This window comes from Prionailurus bengalensis, chromosome B3 (genome assembly GCF_016509475.1).
Source record: "Prionailurus bengalensis isolate Pbe53 chromosome B3, Fcat_Pben_1.1_paternal_pri, whole genome shotgun sequence".
NCBI classification, from domain to species: domain Eukaryota; kingdom Metazoa; phylum Chordata; class Mammalia; order Carnivora; family Felidae; genus Prionailurus; species Prionailurus bengalensis.
Genome location: NC_057355.1, coordinates 126,551,510 through 126,578,534, shown reverse-complemented (window position 1 = coordinate 126,578,534; position 27,025 = coordinate 126,551,510). Strand labels below are relative to the sequence as shown.

At 39.3% G+C, this 27,025-nt stretch overlaps 1 protein-coding gene and 1 long non-coding RNA gene across 2 annotated transcripts in view; one reads left to right on the top strand and one right to left on the bottom strand.

Moving 5' to 3' along the window:
* Window positions 1-1,313: 1,313 nt before the first annotated feature.
* LOC122467972 lies at window positions 1,314-13,390 on the bottom strand. The gene is made up of 2 exons (XR_006293114.1): window positions 13,271-13,390; window positions 1,314-1,549 (listed from the first exon to the last, which is right to left on the bottom strand). It is a non-coding gene; the product is annotated as an uncharacterized LOC122467972 (long non-coding RNA).
* Window positions 13,391-13,593: 203 nt separating this feature from the next.
* The window catches only part of SEL1L (SEL1L adaptor subunit of ERAD E3 ubiquitin ligase), a 54,103-nt gene continuing 40,671 nt past the window's right edge, over window positions 13,594-27,025 (top strand). Inside the window, exons 1-3 of the mRNA XM_043556781.1 lie at window positions 13,594-13,819; window positions 19,399-19,436; window positions 20,468-20,702. Of these exons, the coding sequence (XP_043412716.1) occupies window positions 13,750-13,819; window positions 19,399-19,436; window positions 20,468-20,702 (343 nt within the window). The 5' untranslated portion in view covers window positions 13,594-13,749. The remainder of the gene's footprint in view (window positions 13,820-19,398; window positions 19,437-20,467; window positions 20,703-27,025) is intronic.

Below are 27,025 nucleotides of genomic sequence, written 5' to 3'. Positions count from 1 at the left end.
GCACTCTGTCTCTCTCTCTGTCTCTGTCTCTCAAAAATAAATAAACATTAAAAAAAATTTTTTTAACTGAAAAAAGGCTTTACCTTTTTGGTCTTTTGTTATTAGAATGCTTTCTTATTTTATTGCCTTTATTCCTCATGACAGTTCTGAGAGGTAAACCAGGTTTAATAATCGTGATTTTGTAGACTCAGAAACTGAGCCTTAGAGATGTTACGTAACTTTCCAAAGTTTCCACAGCTGAACTGCTGAACTGGCAGATGGCACAATTCAGAGTAGTGTCCAGGTCTGTTCCACAATATGGCTTTTTTTTAACTTATTTTTTGGTAGCACATGAGACTGCTCATTTAAGTGCATTTTTTATTTTATTTATTTTATTTTGAGAGAAATCACATGTGAGAAAGGGAGGGGCAGAAAGAAAATCCCAAGCAGACTCCATGCCCAGCTCAATCTCACGACCGTGAGATCCTGACCTGAGCCAAAATCAAGAGTTGGACACTTGGGGTGCCTGGGTGGCGCAGTCGGTTAAGCGTCCGACTTCAGCCAGGTCACGATCTCGCCGTCCGTGAGTTTGAGCCCCGCGTCAGGCTCTGGGCTGATGGCTCGGAGCCTGGAGCCTGTTTCTGATTCTGTGTCTCCCTCTCTCTCTGCCCCTCCCCCGTTCATGCTCTGTCTCTCTCTGTCCCAAAAATAAAATAAAACGTTGAAAAAAAAATTAAAAAAAAAAAAAGAGTTGGACACTTAACTGACTGAGGCACCCCACGTTCATTTTTTAATACCTTTTTTTTTCAAAATGAAATACAGACATACCTCAGAGATACTGTAGCTTTGGTTCCGGTACACTGCAATAAAGCCAATATTACAATAAAGCAAACGTTGCAAAAAAGTAAGTCAAATGAATTTTTTGGTTTCCCAGTGCATATAAATTATGTTTATACTATAGCCTATTAAGTGTGCAACAGCATATGTTGTAAAAATAATGTACATGCCTTAATTTATGCTAACCATCCCTGAGCTTTTGGTGAGATGTAATCACTGACCACAGATCACTATAACAAATATAATAGGCACATTGTGAGTGCCCAATGAAAAAGTTTAAAATTTTGCAAGAATTACCAAAATGTGACACAAAGATAGGAAGTGAGCAAATGCTGTTGGAAAAATGGTGCCGATAAACTTGATCCATGCTGGTTGCCACAAGCCTTCACCTTATGAAAAAATGCAGTACTTGTGAAACGCAATAAAATGAGGTATGCCTATGTATCTTAGCTTCTTTACTACTGCCGCTTATTACAAATTTCCACAAACATTGTGACTTAAAACTACACAAATTTATTATCTTACAGTTCTGAATGTCAGAAGTCCAAAAATGGACCTTCCAAGGCCAAAATCACGAAGTTGGCAGGGCTGTGTTCCTTCCAGAGGCTCCAGGGATAATTCATTCTTTGCTGTTTCTAGCTTCTAGAGTCTATCTGCATCCTTTGGTTCATGGTCCTCTTTCAGAAATAGCATCTCCTCTTCTCTCTCTGACTTTGGCCCTCCCACCTCCCTCCTGTAAGAAAGTTTATGATTACATTATGATTACCCATTCTCATTGGCTAATCTGGGAGAATCTTCCCATCTCAAGACCCTTAAACTCAATTACATAAGCAAAGTCCTATGCTTTCAAAGGTAACATATACACAGGTTTGGGGATTAGGAACATCTTGGTAAGGGGTGCATTAGTCTGCCTGCCACAAGGTATCATCTACATACATGAAAATGCATGGATCTTAAGGGCATGGTTCTATGAGTTTTGACAGATGTATCTCTGTCACTTATGTGACCCACAAGCTAATTAGACTATAGATGATTTCTATTAACCAAAAGTTCCCTTCTTCCCCTTTCCAGTTAATTTTCCCCTTCCCACCCTAACCACTAAGCAACTGCTGTTCTGAACTCTATCACTATAGGTTAGCTGTAACTGTTGTCGAGCACCATAGGAATGGAATCATAAAAGATGAGCTCTTTCATGTCTGTTTTCTTTTGCTCAGCATGTTTTTGAGATTCGTCCATGATATGCACATATCAATAATTCTCTCCTTTCTGTTGCCAAGTAACACTCCATTGTATCAATATACCAGTTTGCTTATCCATTCACAAGGTGAACATTTTAAGTGATTCCAAGATCTTCCCTATTATGAATTTAGCTACCAGAAACATTATTGCATGAGACATTTTATGAACATAGGATCTCATCTCTCTTGAGCAAGCACTTAAGAATGAAAACATTAATGGGGCGCCTGGGTGGCGCAGTCGGTTGAGCATCCGACTTCAGCCAGGTCACGATCTCGCGGTCCGTGAGTTAGAGCCCCGCGTTAGGCTCTGGGCTGATGGCTCAGAGCCTGGAGCCTGTTTCCGATTCTGTGTCTCCCTCTCTCTCTGCCCCTCCCCCGTTCATGCTCTGTCTCTCTCTGTCCCAAAAATAAATAAACGTTGAAAAAAAAATTTAAAAAAAAGAATGAAAACATTAAGTTACAGGGTCGATATATGTTTCATGCACAAGGACTATGGATAAAAATTTTTTTCAGCAGATGTACCCTTTTACAGCCCTATAAGTTCCAATTGCTCTACATCCTCATCAATACTTGTCATTGTTTAAAAGTTCTGCCATTTTAAGGGGAGTGATATTTTGTTGTGATTTTAATTTACATTTCCTTGAAGACTAAAGATGTTGAACACCTTTTCACGTGCTTATTTTCTACTTACCTATTTTCCTTGCAAGGGCATGTTCAAACTTTTTCCATTTGTGGAATATTTTTATTATTATGTTTTATTCTATTTGTATATTTATTATTGTATTTTGTATTTCTATTTATTACATAAATATATACATGTGTTATATTTGTTATTCATATTACTTAATTCACATTTATTTTATGTCTATGTTTATAGCCTAGATAGTTTTAAATAATATATTCATTATGTGTTTATTATCAAGTTCTTAACACATTTTGGACACAAATTCCCTTTAAAAATATGCACTGCAAATATTTTCTCCTGTTTTCTCTGTGGCTCATTCATTCATTTTCCAGAGATTTTAATATATAGAAAGACATAAATAGATATAGAAATGGGAGAACCTGGGTGGCTCAGTTGGTTAAGCGTCCAACTATTGGTTTCGGCTCAGGTCATGACTTCATGGTTTGTGAGTTCGAGCCCCACATTGGGCTCTGTGCTGACAGTGCAGAATCTGCTTGGGATTCTCTCTCTCCTTCTATCTCTGACCCTCCCCTGCTCTCTGTCTCTCTTTCTCTCTCTCAAAATAAATAAACTTAAAAAATATATGTAGAAGTGGGTATAGATATGTGTAGTTATGTGTATTATGAATGTGTGTATGCATGCATTTATATATACATACATATATGCACACATAAACATACACACATCTATACCTACACACACACACACACACACACACACTTCCCAGCTCCATCTGCTAAGATATTTTAGAAACATTAACAACCCAGTAGTAATGAATACTCTTGGAATATAAACACCATTCTCCACTGAAGAAAAGCAGGCCTGCTTGGAGAAATGGCTGATTCCAAGACTGGATCAAGGGAAGTAGAAAAAAAATGTAAGTAGTGCAAAAATGTAAGAATGCTGTCAAAAAGATACAGTAGTCAGTTTGAAGAGGCGCCCACTGGCTAAATCTGAGATAATCTGAACATCAAAATAATGATAGGTAGGATTATAACGTATTGAATAAAAAATGTGTGAGTCTGTAACAATGTAAATTAATCAATTAAATGAAGAAATAAATAAGAAAAATCTGTGCCTACGCTAGAAAGCTAATAATAAATGTAGAAGGAATGATAGAATTAGAAAATCACCATTTGGCAGCTGTCATAGTAATTATTGATTCAGGCAAGAATCATGAATATACATGGGAAAACTAGTGGGTGAATGTTTAAGGAATAGTGAGATATTTGCAGAATCTCAAAGTGTCTTCTTCAAGATACATATTAATTGCAAAAGGTAAATACAATGAAACACCTCCTTAACTAATTGATTAACATTATCATTGCCAGAATTTGGACTAACCAATAGCATTTGGTGCCTGACATGATGCACTAAGAGAATTCAGCATCATTTCTGTGGTGGTCTTCCCAAATGTACATAACCTGAATCTAATCATAACACAAATTGACATTAGGGTAAATTCTATGAAATAACTTATTTATACACTTAAAAATTATTAGTATCAAGTGGTTCAGAAACACACACACTTTCAAGAACTGTTCCAGGTTAAAGGACATTAATGAGATGTGACAAACTGGATGCAACTGATGATGTTGGATTTTCTATTGTTAGAAAGGACATTATTGTGGCAAGTCAGTACAAGATCAATAAAGTCTGTAGATTAGATGATAGTATTGAATCAGTGTGAAGTTTCTAACTTTGATCATAGTTCTGTGGCTATGTTAGATAATTCTTTGTTTTCAGGAAATACTAACATGTTTAGAGAAGCATCATGCCTGCAACTTATTCTCAATTGTTTTAATTATATACATTTGTGCCAATGTGTACAAACATTTTTCATGCATATATGAAATATGTATTTCTTGTATATCTTAGTATATACATAATACATACATTTCTTTTTTTTGTCAATGCTGCCCTTCAGGGTGGATTTATGTGAAGTCAACATGGCATAGCTGGGAACCTATTCAAGAATAGGGAATGATCAGGGTTGCCTGGTGGCTCAGTCAGTTAAGCATCAGATTTGAGGTCAGGTCATGATCTCATGGTTCATGAGTTCTAGACCTGCATCTGGCTCTCTGCTGTCAGTGTGGAGTCTGCTTCAGATCCTCTGTCTCCTCTGTCTCTGTCTCTGTCTCTGTCTCTGTCTCTCTCTCTCAAAAATAAAAATAAAACCTTCAAAAAAATTTTTTAAGGGTAGGAAATGATCAAAGCGTGCCTAAGTGGCTCAATTGGTTAAGCATCTGACTCTTGATTCTGGCTCAGGTCATGATCTCATGGTTTGTGAGTTCAGCCCCTGCATAGGGCACCTGCTTGGGATTCTCTCTCTCTCCCTCTCTGCCCCTCCCCCACTTGCTCATGCACGAGCTCCTCAAAATAAATACACTTAAAAAAAAAACTTATTTTGCATTGTAAATGTTTTCTCAACTTACTTCCATGTGACTTGCATTTACAACAATATTATTTGAATATTTTGGGGATCCTTATTTGAAGATCTTTCTCCTTTACCGTCTCAATTTTGTACTTACCATCTCAGTTTCTAACTCCTGCTGAATCAAACTTTTGAGTACAATTGTTTTGATTGGTTACTTTAGCATTATATCCAAACAATTAATAAAAAGGATTATGTAATTATTTGCTTATTTTCATGCAGGAGGGGGAAGCTCCAGGCCACTATCCAAGCCACACTTCAAGAGAGCCAATCTCAGAGTCATAAAAAGTAGCATTCTGACTACCCCTTAATATTGACCTAAAATCCCTACACCATCTGGCCTGAGTCACTCTCTGACTTCCCCTGCTCCCGTTCTCCTGCCATCTCCTCCTTCACCTGCTTCTACAGCCATAGGATTCCTTGCTATTCTTGGAGCATAAGAGACATGCTCTTGTCTTAGAACCTTTATCGGGGCTGCTTCTTATTCCTGGAAGGCTCTTCATGTCCACATTTTTAAAATTTTTTTTAATTTTCTATTTGAAGGGTAATTAACATACTTTTATTTATTTATTTATTTATTTATTTATTTATTTATTTATTTATAAGGGTATGTATGTATGTATTTATTTATTATGTTTGATTTATTTCAGATGTTACACAAATAAAAACCACAATGAGGTTACTAGGAAGATGGCGGCATAGGAGGATGCTGGGCTCACCGCGCGTCCTGTTGATCACTTAGATTCCACCTACACCTGCCTAAATAACCCAGAAAACCGCCAGAGGATTAGCAGAACGGAGTCTCTGGAGCCAAGCGCAGACGAGAGGTCACGGAAGAGGATGACATGATACTATACATGGAAAATCCGATAGACTCCACCAAAAGTCTGCTAGAACTGATACATGAATTCAGCAAAGTTGCAGGATACAAAATCAATGTACAGAAATCAGTTGCATTCTTATACACTAACAATGAAGCAACAGAAAGACAAATAAAGAAATTGATCCCATTCACAATTGCACCAAGAAGCATAAAATACCTAGGGATAAATCTAACCAAAGATGTAAAAGATCTGTATGCTGAAAACTATAGAAAGCTTATGAAGGAAATTGAAGAAGATATAAAGAAATGGAAAAACATTCATGCTCATGGAATGGAAGAATAAATATTGTCAAAATGTCAATACTACCCAAAGCTATCTACACATTCAATGCAATCCCAATCAAAATTGCACCAGCATTCTTCTCGAAACTAGAACAAGCAATCCTAAAATTCATATGGAACCACAAAAGGCCCCGAATAGCCAAAGGAAGAAGAAGACCAAAGCAGGAGGCATCACAATCCCAGACTTTAGCCTCTACTACAAAGCTGTCATCATCAAGACAGCATGGTATTGGCACAAAAACAGACACATAGACCAATGGAATAGAATAGAAACCCCAGAACTAGACCCACAAACGTATGGCCAACTCATCTTTGACAAAGCAGGAAAGAACATCCAATGGAAAAAAGACAGCCTCTTTAACAAACGGTGCTGGGAGAACTGGACAGCAACATGCAGAAGGTTGAAACTAGACCACTTTCTCACACCATTCACAAAAATAAACTCAAAATGGATAAAGGACCTAAATGTGAGACAGGAAACCATCAAAACCTTAGAGGAGAAAGCAGGAAAAGACCTCTCTGACCTCAGCCGTAGCAATCTCTTACTCGACACATCCCCAAAGGCAAGGGAATTAAAAGCAAAAGTGAATTACTGGGACCTTATGAAGATAAAAAGCTTCTGCACAGCAAAGGAAACAACCAACAAAACTAAAAGGCAACCAACGGAATGGGAAAAGATATTCGCAAATGACATATCGGACAAAGGGCTAGTATCCAAAATCTATAAAGAGCTCACCAAACTCCACACCCGAAAAACAAATAACCCAGTGAAGAAATGGGCAGAAAACATGAATAGACACTTCTCTAAAGAAGACATCCGGATGGCCAACAGGCACATGAAAAGATGTTCAGCGTCGCTCCTTATCAGGGAAATACAAATCAAAACCACACTCAGGTATCACCTCACGCCAGTCAGAGTGGCCAAAATGAACAAATCAGGAGACTATAGATGCTGGAGAGGATGTGGAGAAACGGGAACCCTCTTGCACTGTTGGTGGAAATGCAAATTGGTGCAGCCGCTCTGGAAAGCAGTGTGGAGGTTCCTCAGAAAATTAAAAATAGACCTACCCTATGACCCAGCAATAGCACTGCTAGGAATTTATCCAAGGGATACAGGAGTACTGATGCATAGGGCCACTTGTACCCCAATGTTCATAGCAGCACTCTCAACAATAGCCAAAGTATGGAAAGAGCCTAAATGTCCATCAACTGATGAATGGATAAAGAAGTTCTGGTTTATATACACAATGGAGTACTATGTGGCAATGAGAAAGAATGAAATATGGCCCTTTGTAGCAACGTGGATGGAACTGGAGAGTGTGATGCTAAGTGAAATAAGCCATACAGAGAAAGACATATACCATATGTTTTCACTCTTATGTGGATCCTGAGAAACTTAACAGAAATCCATGGGGGAGGGGAAGGAAAAAAAAAAAAGAGGTTAGAGTGGGAGAGAGCCAAAGCATAAGAGACTCTTAAAAACTGAGAACAAACTGAGGGTTGATGGGGGGTGGGAGGGAGGGGAGGGTGGGGGATGGGTATTGAGGAGGGCACCTTTTGGGATGAGCACTGGGTGTTGTATGGAAACCATTTTGACAATAAATTTCATATACTGAAAAAAAAAACCACAATGAGATATCACCTTACACCCATCAGAACAGCTAGATCCACTCCATGTCTTCATGGTTCATTCCTCATCACTTTAAGTCTCTGCTCAAATGTGAGCTTTACAGAGAAGTCTTCCCTGACCTCCCTGCTTTAAATGTAAATGGTGGTCCCCAGTCACCCCCCGGTACCCTATTCCCCTTCTGTACTATTTATGTTTTTTCTCTGTAGTACTTATCACCTTCTAAATAATTATAATTATTTCTTTTATTCTATTTCTCTAGAATGTACACTCTTATGATTTTTGTCTGTTTTATTAATCACTGAATCCTCAGCATCAAGAACCTGGTGTACCTCAACAGTAGGTGCTGAGAAAGAAAAAGAGGAACGCCTGACAAGCAGAAGCCGGCCTGACACTCACAACCAGGCCATGTTCTTCTCCTATTGGACATAAACAATCACAGAATACCAACAATAGACAGGCTACTCTGCAACTAAGATTAAATGAAACAAAGCAAACCATTTCACCATTTTATCTAAGCACAGACAGAAACAAGTTCCCTGTGTCATCCACAAAATACTAAACACTTCATCTCTTGGCTAAAATAAGTAACTACTGTTTCTTCACCAATGATTGCTTCATCCTCATTCTAGTCTCCTCTCCTTTCAGATAAGGTTTACTGCTTGATTTCTACCAAATCATAGAAATCGGGGGTACTGCTAACAGCATCCAATCTAGACCAAACCCAACTTTCCTGGATCCTCCCACCAATTACCCAACCAAAGTCCAAATCCTATAATAGGTTCTTTCTAAAGCCTCCTTACAGAGAGAGATGCCATGCATGTGTTCTCCCTCATTAGTAAGTACTAAACCTAATGTTTTCAACTACAGGGGTGTCCCTAGTGGTCTTTAGCAGAAAGGCATTGACAGTGCCCAGAAAATATTTGTTGAATGAAGGAAGGAGGGAAGGAAGGAAGGAAGGAAGGAAGGAAGGAAGGAAGGAAGGAAGGAAGGAAGGAAGCATTATCCTATGAATATAATGTTCTTAACCCAACATTCACTGATTAAATACATTGCCGTCTACTCAGTTAAGTATTCTGAATTTAATAGGAGCTCTAAAGCATTTATCTCCACTTTATAAGGTTCACTTAATCAAGTTCTTATTGAAATTTAGTTTTAATCCAGTCTCTCTCCAGAACTGTAGTTAATAAATCTATGAAAAAATTAGACCAAAAGATGCCTGTCCATTTCTTCAGGGTATAAAGGTATCTCGGCCTTTCCTTTATCTGGTATGAATCAACACTGCTTAGAAAGGATATACACCTCCAAAATAAATGTCACTTCAGGATTAAACTTAGTAGAGCCTGAACACACACACATACACACACACACACGCCACACCCTATTCATTCAATCAGCTTCAGAGCTTAGGTATATTGAACACTGTGCTCTGCAATCAGGATCTACACTCTGATCTTTATGACAATTATAACCTTAGAGAGCTATATGTACATTCAAAGTTTATTTGACGATTAATTATGTGTCTGCTATAAACAATCCTGGAATTACAGTTAATAAAATGAAGTAAAGAACCTATTGCCCATTTACTCAAGGAACTGAGAATGTGAATGAGGAGATGTCAGGTTCTAAATCATGATTCGGTGCAAGGATTTCAATTTTCATTTATCCAGGAGAAGTGAACACAAAATAACGACTTAAATTTACCTCATCTATATCAAAGAAAGTATATTCTCTAAGCTTTAAAGGGAAAATATTCTGCTCCTTGTCTCTCCCTAATCCTGCCCTGGCAGATATGTTGGTTCAAGTGCTGACAGCCTGTGCACATGGTCAACCAAACAGATGCCTAAGAATAGCACAGGAAAGGATATACTTGACTAGAGTTAATGACAATCACTGCATTCTTAGGAAAAGGCTCTGGGGGTTGTCTTATCCATAAACAAAGAGCAAACTGGATTTATGTGCTCAATACTTTCAGGAGGTTCTCAATACATGCCGGTTGTTTGATTCATTTCAACGGAATAAGGTCACATCAGTGTCCTCTGCATGAAAAGGCACTTATTATCTACCTCCATTGGGTCCTATGCTGTGTTGTAATGCCAAGCAAACAGGTTTTCTGCAACTTGGAAATCTATGACACTGATCCAGAATGTTGATATAGGACAAGTTAAACAGAGTAGAGACAGCTGAGCAAATATTAAAGAAGTCTATGAATTAATAAATAATATTAAAATTTTGTACAAGTAGAGTGAGTACATAAGTTTAACTGGGAATGTTGGCAAGAAACCTTGATGAATGTTTGCCTGGACTAGGTAAGGCCATGGAGAATTCACAACCTTTTCACTAATTAATCATCATGCAATCTAGCAGGCTGTTAAAATAAATCTGGTTTCCCACACCAGTCTTCCCCACTAGACCTGTTTTGGAGACTTGGAATTTCCCCAAAAAGCCAAGGTCCTATGAGCATTCTCAGAAGATGTCAATTATTCGCTGTTGGCTAAAGACAGTACCTCTAGTAGCTCTAAACCTTTTTCAAATTAAGTGAATAAAACTAGTTTTATTAGTCTTAATAAAAAGTAGTATTTTGGTTTCCTTCTTTGCTTCAACCAAGCAATCAATCAGAAATAATATTTGTAAAACATTCTCTTTTCCTGCATACCTCTTTTGAGGTATTAACCTCACAACAGATCTGGTGAAGAAGATGTTATTAATATACTCATTTTTACAGAGCTGAAGAGGAATGAAGTAAATTTCCTGTATCCTAAGGGTGCAAATGCTCCTTAATATTTCCCTGTAAAATATTTTAAGATTAAGCTTATAATAGATAGCAAGGACTTTGAAGATCTTACTATTAAAATAATAATCTATAATTATCTATTATCTATAATAAGATCTTATTTTTATTAAAATACTTTATAACTAAGGTGTACTATCAATCAACAAAAACTATTTAGTGGCAAGTCCAATGATATATATCTATGCACAGAATTAAATAATTGTCTTTGGCCTCAGAAAGTTTACATCCCATTTAAAAGGCAAGTTTGTGAATGTTCTGTGAACCCTTAGAGACATAAAGAATAATGAGAACTGGCCTGGTCAGAGAAGGCTCGGCCAAGATGAAATCCAAGTGAAAGTGGGAAGGATGCCATGGCTGTGGCTAAGAAGAGGAAGCAAGGGCAGTGGGGAGAGGGTAAAGGAGCCCATGACAAGGCAAGAGTGTGTTCATGTGGAAATCAGGAGATTAGTCAGAGAAGTGGCAAATGTATTCATGCAGCACTTAGCACCGGACCTTGAATATAAGAAGCACATAGGAAAGAAAAAGATGAAAAGTAAAGCTGAGTCTCAAGCAGTGAACAGTCATTCCCTAATCTATCAATCAGATAATCGCTGCTTCTTCCGCAGAAGGCAGAAATGTCTTCCCAGTACTTCCTCAAGAAAATAAAACTGTCAGCACAAGTTCCTATTTTTTCAGGAGAAGTTCTAATATTTTTTCGATCTTATGACAAAGGCAGTCATTGAAAAATTTCGAGTAGGAATTTCAATTTAATTTTAATTGAATTGAAATTTAATTTTGAAAGGAAAATGAATCTGGCTCTATGAGACTTAGGTAAGAGTCATGGGAGAATGACGGTGAAAATAGCTAGAACTCAGGTGCACGATGCAGGTAACAGAAAATGAGACCCAGGAGGGAAATTTTGAGTGAGAAAGAGAAAAATAGTCACATAAAAGAGTAACTACAGGGGCGCCTGGGTGGCGCAGTCGGTTAAGCGTCCGACTTCAGCCAGGTCACGATCTCGCGGTCCGTGAGTTCGAGCCCCGCGTCGGGCTCTGGGCTGATGGCTCAGAGCCTGGAGCCTGTTTCCGATTCTGTGTCTCCCTCTCTCTCTGCCCCTCCCCCGTTCATGCTCTGTCTCTCTCTGTCTCAAAAATAAAATAAAAAAGAAAAAAAAAAAAGAGTAACTACATAGCTCAAAGTATTAGGATGCAATGATCGATAAGATGAAAAAGGGACGAAAATATACCAGATTTTACTCTATGATTAAAAAATTTTTTTTTAATGTTTATTATTTTTGAGAGAGAGACAGAGAGCAAGCAGGGAAGGGGCAGAGAGAGAGAGGGAGGCACAGAATCAAAGCAGGCTCCAGGCTGTGAGCTGTCAGCACAGAGCCTGATGCGGGGCTTAAAGTCACAGACCACGAGATCATGACCTGAGCTGTAGTCGGCCACCCAACCAACTGAGCCACCCAGGCACCCCTACTCTATGATTTATAATCAGAGGAACTCTGAGGAAACATTGTAATGACAGAAACAGAGATGAGTGCCAAGGAGGCAGTAGTACAATTATAATAGGACAATCTTTTTCCTTCATCCCCTCCCATGTGAATGTGGAACAGCAGTTAGTTTTTTGTTGTTTTCCAGCAGTTAACTTTTTATCCTCGTCCTGGAAAAGAGGACTTTCTATCAAAGAAGACAGAAGAAAATGTCTGGAGGCGTTAAGACATGTGGCCGGTGTCCTGACCAGAACCCTGACCTCAAACTGAGCTCAACTCAGTTCCAGGACTGAGTTGAGAGTGGGTGGATGCTAGGGAAAACAAAATGACACAATTTGAAGCAGGGGCAGGAACAACAAGCTACTGCCCCACTACCGAAGTGGGAGCATGCCTGAAGTTGGTAGTTATCATACAAGACTCTTTCCTTTTCTGCAATGCAATCAATCACCATCACATTTATCTCCAAATACATCAACCCAGTCTCCTGAACTTAGTCAACGAAGAGAACAGTGTCACTTACAAAAAGAGAGAAATAAGGACAAGTGTTTGAAAGGGTTTTTGCAAAGGCTGTTGCCACGTCTTACAGATGATTATTATCTGGTGGTCCTCCTAAAAATAAATACTAGCATTGAAATGATCTGCACTGGAAGGGGTTTCTTTCCTTTTGTTTTGTCAGGGAAAGGGGGGCAGGTAGTGAGTTCTATCCTGGTTTCTGTACATATGGCACGGTTTTACCTAAGTTCAAAAAAATACTTCGAACTCAGTCTAGCTGTTGTATTTTTCCTCAGTGTTGATATCACTTTGTCCAACTCAAAATTTCTAAATAAAACAAAGAGGAATAAGAGCTTAATACACATTGCAAACTATCACCCTTACAATGTGTGTTGCTTGATACATATTTTGGCACGCACACACACACACACACACACACACACACACACACACACACACACAGAGGCTGTGAGTTCGTGGCCTTGAATTAATGTCTGCCCCAGATGTTACTTAAGTAAGTTCTCTTAACTTCGACAGCCACCTACCTGCATTTTTAAATCTCGCCCCACAATGTACTACGTTTTCCAATAGCACACGTCGAGAGAAGCCCATGAAGTGCATTGTGGGAATTGTAGTCCTGGGTGACTTTCTTTTCTTCCCGGCCCTGGACCCACGCTCGGATTCCGGGAGGGTTGAACCCAGGATCTACCAATTAGCTGGGGCCATGTCGGTGAAGCCGTGGTCCTACCGGGAAAGCCCGTGTGGGAACCTTGCAAAATGATTGGTCAATGCATGACCCCGGGGGCGGAGCAATGGGGTGGGCGGGAAGACTGCGACGATTGGGCACGGAGCCCGCGGCGGCGGGCGGGGATTGGCTGCGCACTGGGGCAGGGAGGCCTGGGAAGGGGCGGAGGAAGGAGACCAGAGCAGGAAGAGCAGCGGCGAGGCGGTGGCGGTGGCTGAGTTGGTGGTGGCAGAGGCGAAAGCGACAGCTCCAGGGGGTGGCAGCGGCCGCGAGAGCAGGATGCGAGTCCGGGTTGGGCTGACGCTGCTGCTCTGTGCGGTGCTGCTGGGCTCGGCCTCGGCGTCCTCGGGTTAGTATCCGCCCCCTCGGATTGGAGGCCGGGAGCCACCGCCCCCCGGCCTCCATCCCGGGGCAGGGCCGTGGGGGCTCAAGCTGGAGACTCCACTCTCTCTGGTCACACCTCGCACTAGCCTGTCACTCGTTGTCTTTCCTTGGACTTTGGCTGGCCTGGACTAGAGCGGGTATTTAGGGAGCTAGAGAGGGGAGGGAAAGAAGGGGCGGTCACCCTGCCCACACCTCTCCTCACTTAACAAACTTTAAGCGACTCCTCGCGAATGAGGAATTGACCCTGGAAATGAATCCCAACAGCTGGCTTAGATCCACAGAGGTACCTGAGCCTTTTGGAACTTCCTCAACTCTCATACAGATTATGTGCTTGAGATTTGTAAGTTAAGTAATTGACACACCTGGATCTATCACTGAGCCAGTGATCTATCACTGAGCCCTATCACAAGGGCCATCAAAACCAGGATGTTGACAGTGGTTTGGCGGATTTACTTAGTACCTGAGGTGATCCCTTGTCTCTTTGTCTATTTTAAAATGGAGAATTTTGGTATAATTGTGCCCACTCTCTATCCCTTTTCAGGAAATATTCCTGAGGAAGTGGTGTTTACCTCCGTCACGGCGTTGGAGTTGCCCCATGTTTGTTGACAGTAACTCTATGATTTTTGAGAAAATTTGGTCCCTATAGATTTAAAATGTATAGCAACTCGTTTTCATTTTTTGGATAGATATAGAAATGTGCCTTTGACTTGATTTTCCAGTTAGCTGATTGATACTGTGGTTTGGTTTTTATTTTTTAATAGTTCAGTATGCCTACATCTGAAAACTTCTATTTTGAAAATGTTGATAAAGAAACAGTGTTTCTAACTGTTGGTAAAGAAACAATTAGTACAATAAAGCTTTTGAATTTTAATCAGTTTAGTTAACAAGACAACTGTTCTGTGGCTTTAAATTTTTTTGGAACAAGGCAGGGTATAAATGTCAACTCTTTTTTTTTTTCAACAGAAAATTTCCCAGATGGTTATTTGAATCCCCAAATTATCTGTCCTAGTTGTAAGTCGATGCCATAACGTCATTCTGTTTCTAAAATGAGAGGTCTAAACCTAAAATTCTATCCATAATGTGGTTTGAGATACCATTTCAAAAGCAACAAGCATATGCTAGTTACTTAACTGCCAACATCATCCTTTAAGGTCTGCCTTATCCCCTTTTAGTGATGGTTTGTATTCATAACCAAATCTTCAAAAACTCTACATAACTCTTGAAGCCCTGCTTGCATTTATTTGACCAAAAGAAGTATGAAATGGAGCTGTTGAGTGTAATGGATAGAGTAACTGATGGACCTCAGACCACTTGCATCAGAATTCCTCTTAGGAGTTTGTTAAACATGCAGTTTTAGGTCTGGAACAGGTCAGCCATCTGTAGTTTAACAAAGTTCACAAGTGATTTCTTCACGCTAAAGTATAAGAACTACTTAAGGAACATGGTAAATATTCCTCCGAGTTCAGTCTGCACAATTTAAGGAAAATTAAAGCGTAGAAACATTTTCCTGCATCTTCCGTTAAGTTATTTCATATACTTAGAGCTTCATGTCAGTGGAGATGATACTTGAAGAAGTCATTTAAGCAACAGTTGGGATTCTCGGGTAGTTATAATAGTTTATTAAGACTGAAATGTTAAATCTTTGGACTGTGTTGGTGTAAGCAGAGATTTCCATTGTAGTTAAACTGTGCCAGAGCATTTCTCTGGCAGAGGCAAAATCCATGTTTAGCCACAACTAAAACCGTATAGATGTGCGTGCTGACAAACAATAAAGGCAGTACTGTACTCACATGAAGTGCAAATATGGTAAAACACTTGTGTGAAGTAAAGTTTTAGAAATTGAGTACGTGGCTTTTTAGTTGACTTTTTTATTCATTAAATTGCTTATTCATACAGGAAGTCCACCTCATTATTAGTTTAGATTTAAAGATTTGCTCCTATTTAAAACTCAAGTGTTGGGTCATAATTTGTGTTGACTTAAAGTTTGGATATTAGTGGTTACCTAGAGCAAGTTGCATTTATTACCAGTTAGAATATAATCAGCCAACAAAGGAAATATCTATCCTGTCACTGTTAGTAGCTATTATTTCATAGTTTGTCTTGGAGGCATATAAAAATATGAAACTTTTATTAGCAATGTTTTCTTTTTCCTGTGAATAAATAAAGGAGGGCATTAAAAAGGCATTTCTCCTTCATTCTCTTGATAATGAAAAATGCTATAATTTTTCTCACTTAGAAATACATGTTTTCTTGGGTTGCCTGGGTGGTTCAGTCAGTTAAGCGTCTGACTTCCTCTCAGGTCATGATCTCACTGTTTGTGGGTTCAAGCCCCACGTCAGGCTCTGTGTTGACAGCTCAGGGCCCGGAACCTGCTGTGAATTCTGTGTCTCCCTCTCTCTGCCCCTCCCCTACTTGTACTCTGTCTCTCAAAAATAAAAACATTAAAAAAAAAGAAATACATATTTTCTTATTTTCAACAGGAAGAGATAGTTTACTTTTTTTCTTTATGCCAACAGTGTTACAGAATCTTTTAAATTAGATCCACTGCCAAGTGTTTCACATAATAGTTCTATTATCATACTCAAAGAGTAAGTTTGAGATTGCAGAGGATGTTTAATTTCATTGTTCTTTTGTTCCTTAAAACATTGTGAGTCAACGGGGCAGGTGGTATTACTCTCTCTTGATGCGTTGAGAAGAAGGCTAAGGAAGCTTGCTGTATTGAACCTTGTATGTATTAACATGTAATGAAGGCAGGTTTTGAAGCTAGCTCTCCAGGCCTTGATTTGGGAGTAATTAAAATCAGGGGTATTGTAGGATCTGCACAGAATCTGTGGCAAATCAGAGAACAGGATGTCTGCTGTCTTTCGCCAAACTCTTAATACTTTCTATGTTTGAAGGTCCATCAGTCTGTTTAGTTTACATAACAAATTGGAAAATGAATCTGTGATGATTACTTTTCCCTGAAAGAATATCCCTGATACTTTTTGCAGTTTGGTTAGCTGATATAATGAAAAGGAAAATTGGTCTTTTTCAAAGGAAGGTGTACAATTATTAAAGTAATGTAAACCATTATATTTTGGATGTGTTGCTATTGAATGAGAAATGTGTAACTCTTCGTTGAATTCTTTTGCATTTTTTTCTTGCTGTCTGTGTTCTGATAAAAGCATTATTATTTTCTTTTTATTTATGCATAACTTCAGTGTCTTTGTTACCTGACTGCTATATGTGAGAAGTTTCTAGATTATAAGCAACTTCTATAAAAGTGTTATGTGAATGGATATATCAGTTTGAAAGAGAAAATAGCTTATGCCTTAAGACTACCATCTGGAGTAGTCTTTCCCAGTTTAGTAAATGAGAGAGAGTTGTCTTATTTACCGGTAACCTTAGTATATATTCCTAGTTTGAAGAGAGAAGAGACAGAGAAGCATGATGCAATTCACGTGAAATAACCCTGATGTCACAAGTTTCCATGTCTCTTGGAGTTCAGAAACACATTTTGCCAGTCAAACGTCTAATAGCTTGTAGTGTCTCAAATGTACATATCTTAAAATTTATTTATAGGTGTCTGTATTATATACCTATTAGCTACGTATGTGACCTGTGTTGAGAAGGTACTAAATTTCATGATTTAGTGATCAGTAATTTAAGAGTTCCAGCTCATCTAAAGTTTCAGTATGTAGGTATATACTGTATATATCTGTGCATTTAATGACTGCTCTTGATATATTAGTTAATGTTTGTGATTAAACACATCCATACATACAACCTTTTTTTTTTTTTTAATGTTTATTTTTGAGAGAGAGAGAGAAGGAGACAGAGCATGAGCAGGGAAGGGGTAGAGACAGAGGGAGACACAGAATCCAAAGCAGGCTCCAGGCTCTGACTTGTCAGCCCAGAGGCTGATGTGGGGCTCGAACCCGCAAACTGTGAGATCATGCCCTGAACCAAAGTCAGATGCTTAATCCACTGAGCCACCCAGGTGCCCCCATACATACAACTTTGATATATAATGAAGATGAATTTTTTTCCATTATCCAAGATTTGCTGAGAATGGAATTTGAACTGTGTTAAAACTTGGGCTTTGGGTAAAACTTGTGAAGAAGTTAGCATGAAGGATGATTGTTCATTAACTGGCATCACTACCTAAATGTTATGGGCACTATGGGACTAATGCATGCTATACCTTCCTCATCCCCACTCATCAGAAAAAAAAACATATTTGGAAGGCAGTCTAAAAGTAGTTAATGTGGAAGTAGCTATGGTTTAAGTATGTGAATTGACAGCACTTTTCTTATATGGCAAAACCTCAGTAGTAGACTAGTTTTCTCAAATATTCAAGAGAAATACTGTGAAATAGTGTTGTGTATTTTGTACATAATGAGTTGCTTATACTTCTTAAAGTTAGCTCATTACTTTGATAATACAAACCCCAAAGCATGTTTTTGTTAGTCTTGAAAGCGTTGCAAGTTATGAATAATATTTAGGGTGTAACCATATGAAGTAAAGATAAATGACAACCAGAACACCAAATTTCCTGGTAAAAAACACATGGTTTTATAGCATTTTGTCTGCTGGTTAATTTCCCATATAACTTACAGAGCAGGCAATATTGAAGCTCACTCCTGGATAAAATCAGGTAATTTTAAGACTAAGAAGGCAACTTAGAGATCATGTGGCAGTTGTTTTTAAACTGGCCAGGAATACAAAGATCAAACACATGCATATGGACACTGTGTTGTTGAATGTGTTTGTATAAGATCAGAAAAAAGAATGACAAGTTGCCAGAATAGAAGTTATAGGAAAGCACAAAAGGAGTAATAGAAGGAAGGTTAACATAATTGGACAAAGCCAAAGCAGCAGATAGGAGTTTGGAAGAAAGGTGTAACCAAGGTCTGGATTCATTGTTTATTTAATAAGAGATCTTAATTTCTTAATAAGAAACATGATGGTTTGATGCTACTTTTTATTTGTATCTGGTTGTATCCTGAATAGAGTAGAACACAAATCCTAAATATCTTAGTCTGGCAATTCTACTGTCACATAATAATAATTCTTAGTGTCCATTTTTAGTAGTCTCAGTGAACAGTAAGATGCTAATCAGTACTAAGATAAGCTATGTAATTCCAGATTCTGATCAGAGGAAAATAATAGGTGGTATCCTGAACCACAAAATCAGAGATTGATTTTTATAAATTTAGTAACACATTCTTAGTAGTAGACTTAATATGTACAGAAGAATTGGATGGTTATGTGCAGAAGTGTCTGGTTTTGGTGGTGGTAGAGGTAGCTGGTCTTCCTGCCTGTATAACAGATGGAGCTGCCGTTGTGCCCGGAGAGAGAAGAAGGACCACTCCAGCCAGCCCCTTGTTTTGCTTTCACCTAGTATTTTCTGAGCAGTTGCTGAGCACAAGCAATTTTTAGGTAATTCTAGGTGTATTTATCAAGTGTCTGATTATTATTTGTTGTACTTATTAAGTGCTTTAATAATACCTGCAATTTTCCAGCGAGAAGGATGACTAAAATTGTCTTAAAATTTCTTTACAGATGAGGAAGGCAGTCAAGATGAATCCTTAGATTCCAAGGTGTGTACTAAAATTCACATTGACCAGTATTTAATGCCCAATTTAAAACTATGAATTCATGTATCTTAAAAAGGATATGAAATCTGCATCTTTTGAGCATAGAATTGGGTTAAGAAAAACATAGCTGATATTCAATGTACTAGTTCTTCCGGAGGGGGGGAAGCTAGGAATCACTGACCTGTAGGAAGGAGAATAATAAATACTGTGTTTTCATTCACAGTGTTGGTTATTAGGTTTAATTTTAACTTAAATGTGCTGTGTAAGAGCCTGAAGGCAGTAACATTTTTTTTTAACGTTTATTTATTTTTGAGACAGAGAGAGACAGAGCATGAACGGGGAAGGTCAGAGAGAGAGGGAGACACAGAATCTGAAACAGGCTCCAGGCTCTGAGCTGTCAGCACAGAGCCCGACGCGGGGCTCGAACTCACGGACTGCGAGATCATGACCAGAGCCGAAGTCGAACGCTTAATCGACTGAGCCACCCAGGCGCCCCAAGGCAGTAACACTTTTCCTGCCTAATGAGAGATTGATTTTATTTCTGTTTTTCTTTAAGTTTTTTTTAATTTTGAAGGCTTAACCTCTGCCATTTGTTTCCACTTATATATCAATTTTTATACATCTGTTGAGCTAAATTGGTTGAGTGAATAAGGCTGATTATTATGTATCCAAGGAAACCATTCAGTTATGATCTCTGATCTCTAGATTTGAGGAAACACAGATAAGAATCAGAAAGTTGTAGTACAGGGCTAGCATAAGGGGAAGTATAAGAGATGTTGGGAACTTATAGGGAAAGACCCTAATCCAGACCTCAGGAATTAAGGAAGGCTTCCTGGGGGAAGTAACATTTAAGTTGAGATTGGAAGAGTCAGGTTAGGCAAGTGATGAAGGCATGTGATGAATACATACCACAGTGGTATGTATTCAGAGTTTAGAGAGACGACCAGCTCCTTCACAGCTGAAGGAGATGTATCTGGATTAATAAAAGTAGTGGTCAAATTAGGTTGGAAACTAAAAATACTTTACATTCTCAGACCCCTTTGCCATCAGATGAGTCGTCGGTAAAGGACCACAGCACAGCAGGCAGAGTAGTCGCTGGTCAAATCTTTCTTGATTCAGAAGAATCAGAATTAGAATCACCTATTCAAGAAGAGGAAGACAGCCTCAGGAGTCAAGAAGCGGAAAGTGTCACAGAAGAAATCAGCTTTCTAGAATCTCCAAATCCAGAAAACCAGGACTACGAAGAACCATCAAAAGTACGGAAACAAGGTAGACTGGGCATTTTCTTTGCTTTTGCCTGATTTAGGAAGGAGACAACTAAAATTTAAACCAGTGTTTATGTCTGGTTTCTAATTTTGAACCATATATAATATATGAAGTGTGGTAGTATAGGATTTTCTAGATTTTTATATGTCAAAGTTATTCATTTAATGGATTTGACCCATTACATAAGCTGAATTTGATGATCAGAATTGCGTTTGTATTACAGTAATATCCTAACATTTCTTTTTGCACTCCAGTATATAATTATCTGTCCACGTGGTACACAAAATAGAAACTCAAGAGAGATTGTCTAATATGCTGCTCTGATTATTTTCAGAATTGTGTTAAGATTTTTGCTACAATAACCTTCCCTGTCACCGTAGGAAATTGATGTAGGTGTTTATTCCTCTAACTGAAGCTCACATACACTTTAATTCTTTTCTAACTTTAACCTTCTTGACACCCTCTGTTTTTAAATTTACAACTTGCTCTTTCTCACAATAGAGTGTGCTAAATACCTATCCTTCTAAAATTAATTGTTAATGAATCCACTCTGCCCTGTCCCATCAGCCTCCCGTCATTTAGTTTATTATTTCAGATATCACTACCATACCCACTTATTATTTCCATTACTAGCTACTTTTAGAAATTGATCCAGATTTGACCTTTCAAAAATACAATTTCTTGGGGCGCCTGGGTGGCGCAGTCGGTTAAGCGTCCGACTTCAGCCAGGTCACGATCTCGCGGTCCGTGAGTTCGAGCCCCGCGTCAGGCTCTGGGCTGATGGCTCAGAGCCTGGAGCCTGTTTCCGATTCTGTGTCTCCCTCTCTCTCTGCCCCTCCCCCGTTCATGCTCTGTCTCTCTCTGTCCCAAAAATAAATAAACATCGAAAAAAAAAAAAAATACAATTTCTTTATTATAAATACCCATACTTGCAAATAGAAAAACTGTGTAAAAAAATTAAAAGCATCTTAATTCCATCAACTAGACATAACAGCTGTTAACATTATGGAGAAAACTCAGGATCTTTTCTAAATGCATAGTTTTCAGAAGACTAAAATGGGACAAAATGTATATTCTATTTTATAGCCCATATTTTGTGCCTTAACAGTTCATCTTGAACAATTTCCTTTATCATTTAGTATTCTTTTACAATGTGATGGTTAATGACTATAAAAAATTTTACATGTAGCGGTGCCTGGCTGGCTCAGTCAGAAGCGCACGCTACTCTTGATCTTGGGATCCTGAATTTGAGCCCCGCGCTGGGTATTTACTTAAATAAGTAAAACTTAAAAAAAAAAAATTGACATGTCATAAGTTGGAAATAGGTTGTTTACAATGCTTTTTGTTGGGTGACCATTTTAGATGTATCCTTATGCACATCTATGAAAATTTTTAGAGAATTAGTTTTTTAAATATGCTGGACTAAATATAAAATTTTAAAAGACATTCGATACATACTGTTAAATTGTTCTTAGGAAAAGTAATTGTTTACTTCCTTTGAAACTGCTCCTTTTCCTGCACTTCAGCCAGTGTGTATTACCATTTTTAAGTTTTTGCCAAATACTATAGCTTAATTCATTCTTTTTTATGTTTTATAAGGGAGACTTTGAAACATGCACAAAAGTAGAGGATGTAATGGGCCCCTGTACCCATCTCCCAGAGTCAGTGGCCCTCTACAATTCCATTCTTGTTGCATCTCTGCCACCCCACACACATTAACTCTTTTCTTTCCTAGAGTATTTACAGCAAATTCCACATGTTATTTCACCTATGTATGTATCTCTCAAAGTATGACTTTTTTTTTTCCAACAAAACCACAATAGTATTAGAACACCCACAAAATTAGCTGTTATTCCTTAATCACTCAATCCCCAGCCTCTCCGTTTTCCCAGCTGTTTCAAATATCTTCTTAGAAGTGATTTGTTTTTTGTTTTGTTTTGTTTTTTTTCAACGTTTATTTATTTTTGGGACAGAGAGAGACAGAGCATGAACGGGGGAGGGGCAGAGAGAGAGGGAGACACAGAATCGGAAACAGGCTCCAGGCTCTGAGCCATCAGCCCAGAGCCTGACGCGGGGCTCGAACTCACGGACCGCGAGATCGTGACCTGGCTGAAGTCGGACGCTTAACCGACTGCGCCACCCAGGCGCCCCGAAGTGATTTGTTTGAATGAGTATCCAAACTAAGATCATAGGTTTCTCTTAATCTATAACAATTCTCTCTCCCTTGTTTTTTATTTCATTTTATTTGTTAGGAAAATAATGTCCTTTGTGCTATACAGTTTCCCACATTCTGGATCTAGTTGGTCATATCCTTGTAATATAATTTAACGTGTTCCACTGTCTGTTGTCTAGTCTGTAAACTGGGAGTTAGCTCTACAGGCTTGGGTAGATTCAGCTCTGGTTTTTTATTGAGAATATCTCATAGCATATTGTGTACTTCCTTTTACATTGCATTGCATATAGTATCTGATTGTCCCACTTCTGGTGATGAATCAATGAAGCTGGGTGTGTCAGCCTGATCCAGCCATGCGAAAATTCCTCACAGACATTTCTCCTAGAGGTTTCGGCAACCATTTTGTTTGTTGTCTGGATTTCACTAAGAATTGCAAAGTGATGGCTTTCTAACATACAATTCTACCTGCATTTGTTTTCTGGGATTCTTTTATGAAGAGAAACTTTCCCTCATCAACTATTTGGTTACCCTGAAACATAGTCCTTATAAGCAGGATAAATGCTCGAGTTTTTCCCTTGAAGTATTTTCAGATAATAACTTGGTGCCCTAGTAACCTCCAAAGGAGGCCAATGAGTACATTTTTTTGTTTGTTTTTGTTTGCTTTGCTTTTGCTTTGCTTCTCAGCATCATTACAGATTTGTGGGTTTCACATGTTGGTGCTTCACGCTATTGCAGTCACCCTTCTTCATTGTTCACGTGACCCCAGTTGTGCCTGTTTACAGTTCCTTTAAGTTCATTCCTTTGTTCTTTTGACTAATTGTAGGTAACTTTTAAACATTTTTTCTTTTCAGGCAGGGTAGGATGTCTTAAATTATCTTTTACATTTCCTAACCCAGAAATGAATCAGCCATCCCGCCCCCCCCCCCCCCAACCAGATTCCTGTTAGTGGAAATTGTATTTAGACACTACAATCTAGGCAGCAGGGACATGCACTGCAACTTAGTTGTCAGTACTGGTAGTCCTTTTTGGTGGGTATGTTTAGGAAATATATCATTCATCCTGATTCTTCCTTTTCAAATTAAATATTGTGAGAAAACCCAATGGGTCAGATTGGTATATTGGACTCCGACAAATGAGAGATCTTACCCAGCACCAAACCTGACTAATATGTTCAAAGATACAATTATCACAAGACACAGGTAAAGTGTCGAGAAGTCTGTGACTGCCAGGGCTGCTGCCAGCTACTGCTTGCCTCAACTAGGATGCACCCTGGCCTGGATTTTAACGTACGAAGCCTCTGAGTGATGCATATGGAATGTTACGTCCATGAATGGGGCTATTTCCATTATGAAACATCTCCAGTTTATTCTGTGATAACTGCATAGCTTGTGTGATATTTTCTAGGAAGTCATTCCTCATAAATATATACATCCCAGGTTTATGTACAGTGAGCAGTGTAGACATACCACATGCATACTGCTAAAGCATTCCATAGGTAGGAAGGACCCACCTGGTAGTAAATACCTTTAGTGTGCTTGCCGGAAGTCTTTTGTCAGCATGTTTCTAACATGATTTGATCATGTCACCTCTCTGTTCATGTATAACATAAATTATATATGCATGGTTTTGTGTGCAGTCCCAACTACATTAGAACTGGGTACTATGATATTTACTTTTTTTTTTTTTTTTAATTTTTTTTTCAATGTTTATTTATTTTTGGGACAGAGAGAGACAGAGCATGAACAGGGGAGGGGCAGAGAGAGAGGGAGACACAGAATCGGAAACAGGCTCCAGGCTCTGAGCCATCAGCCCAGAGCCCGACGCGGGGCTTGAACTCACGGACCGCGAGATCGTAACTTGGCTGAAGTCGGACGCTTAACCGACTGCGCCACCCAGGCGCCCCATATGATATTTACTTTTAAATTTGCTTCCTTTGTTGTTCTCTCATCCACATCTCTGCCATATTGATCTTCCTAAAACCCAAATTTGATCCATAACTCCCCTGTTTACAACCGTGCAGTATCTCCCCGTTTGCCGGTGAGATGACACATAAGCCCCTGGGCATGATTCCCAAAATCTTCCACATGCAGCATGCCTGCTGGCTTCTGTGACTTCATCTCTGTGGCTCTGCCCCAGACCCTCTTTCAGTGATATCAAACCCATTACCATTCTTCAGATACAACGTGCAGTTTATGCCTCTAGGTCTTTGTACAAGTTCTTCCTGCTGCTTGGACTACCTTCCTCACCCCCTTGCCCAAATTTATCCTATTTCTACTCATCCTTAAAGAAGAACTTAAGTTTCTCCTTTCTGAAGTGGATCTGAACCACCCAAGGATAGTTGAAGAGTCTCATGTCTGTAAGAACTTCCTGCCTCGTGTCCCTGCTTTCCCCCTTATGTCAGTTCTCTAACAGCAACCAGACCAGTTTTCCTTCCTGTTCAGAGCCTCCAGTGGCTTCCTATCACATTCAGAATAAAGTCCAAATAAGGCCTTCCACGATCAAGCCCCTACTATCTCTCTGACTTTATCTTCTGCCACTTCCCTTCACTCACATGATTCCAGCCACACTTGCCTTCTTGTTGAATATTTTACACTTAGTTCCAACTGTCTCTGGGATCCCCAGGACCACACCTCCAGGCTCAATGATCTTCCATGAGACTCATAGGACTGAGCATGTCGTCATATTTATAGCTATGGTTTATCACAGCAAAAGAACACAGAACATAATAAAGAGAAATATACATAGGTGAAGCCTGGGGTAAAACTGGATGCAAGCTTTCTATGGTCCTCTCCCTGGGGAGTCACACAAAATGTGTTTAATTTCTCCAGCAAGAAGTTGTGACAATATGGGTGACATGCTGTCTACCAGGGACACTCATTAGAGACCTATACCTAGAGTTGTTTTAGGAGGGTGGTCATGTGGGCACTCTGTACCTAGCATATACCAAAACTGCAGACTCGTGGAAGGAAAGCAGGTGTTCACCATAAACCATATTGTTTGTACAGTTGGGATGAGTCACTCCTAACAGGGTATCGGGAACCCTTCCAAAATCTTAAGTTCCCAGACACCAGCCAAGGGCTAACCTTATAAGCAGGTCTTTTCAAGGACAGAAGTTAAAACCTGCTATGTGAACTCTTCTCTGCATAGTCTACCCCCTTGGTCATTAGCTGTCTTGGCTTTACAGCAAAGTTACTCTCAGTGAGACCCAGACAACAGAGTGAGAACAGTCTGCAGTATTGGTTTCAATTATGCCCTTCATGGGTCCTGGACTCAGCCAGTCAACAAATCCCATTAATCATAAAGGCCTGCCTTAGCCAGGTGGCTTCCCCCTTAAATATCTGTATTAACCCTTTTTACCTGCCCTTAAGCATCAGTTCAGGCCCAGCACAACTGGCCAGTAAGTTGAAGCTGAGGCAGTGTCATGAGAGTCAGGGTGCACATACAGAAATACAGTCCCAGAGGGCACGTGTAGTAACCCTGCAAACAAAGAGTTTACCATCATTGGGGCACCCCAAGCAGGGCATATGTTAGGCACTATGATGTGGCCTCCTACCATGGGCATCTTGTCCTGGGGTTTCCAGTCCAAGTCATTTAGCTCAGTCTTTAGTTTCAGAGGGACTACCAGTCAGCTCCAAACAGTGTTGTTGTCCATGAGACCAGTGCATCCACCTCATGAGTGGGGACAACAGCTGGAAGTTTTCTGCATGGCAGGTGCAAGGGCCCGGCCGCCTCCTGCTACCTCATGGTCAACCCTGTCAGATAGGAGCACAGGCTCAGCACTCTGAATGCAAAGCACTCTAAACAGCTTGGAATGGTGCAAGGAGGGGGAAGAAGCTTCCAGGAATAGTTTCAAAAAACAAACATCATCATGCCTTCTCCCCTCACTCATGCCTCTTCCAAGTGCAGGAGTTTCAGTTGATTTTCCTTGGTTGTTACAAAATCAGTGTTTCCATTCAGCAATCATAATTTTGTATTTTCTTAGTCATCCCCTAGTCTCATCCATACCTTTCACTTGGAGGGGTTCTGTGTAAGAGGGGCAGAACATCTTCTCAGAAGAGCATTTTTATAGAGCTGAGCCAGAAAACCACCATGTTCAAAAATCGGTCAGGACAAAATCTTGAATTTTCAAAAAATTTCATAATTTTCAAAAGTT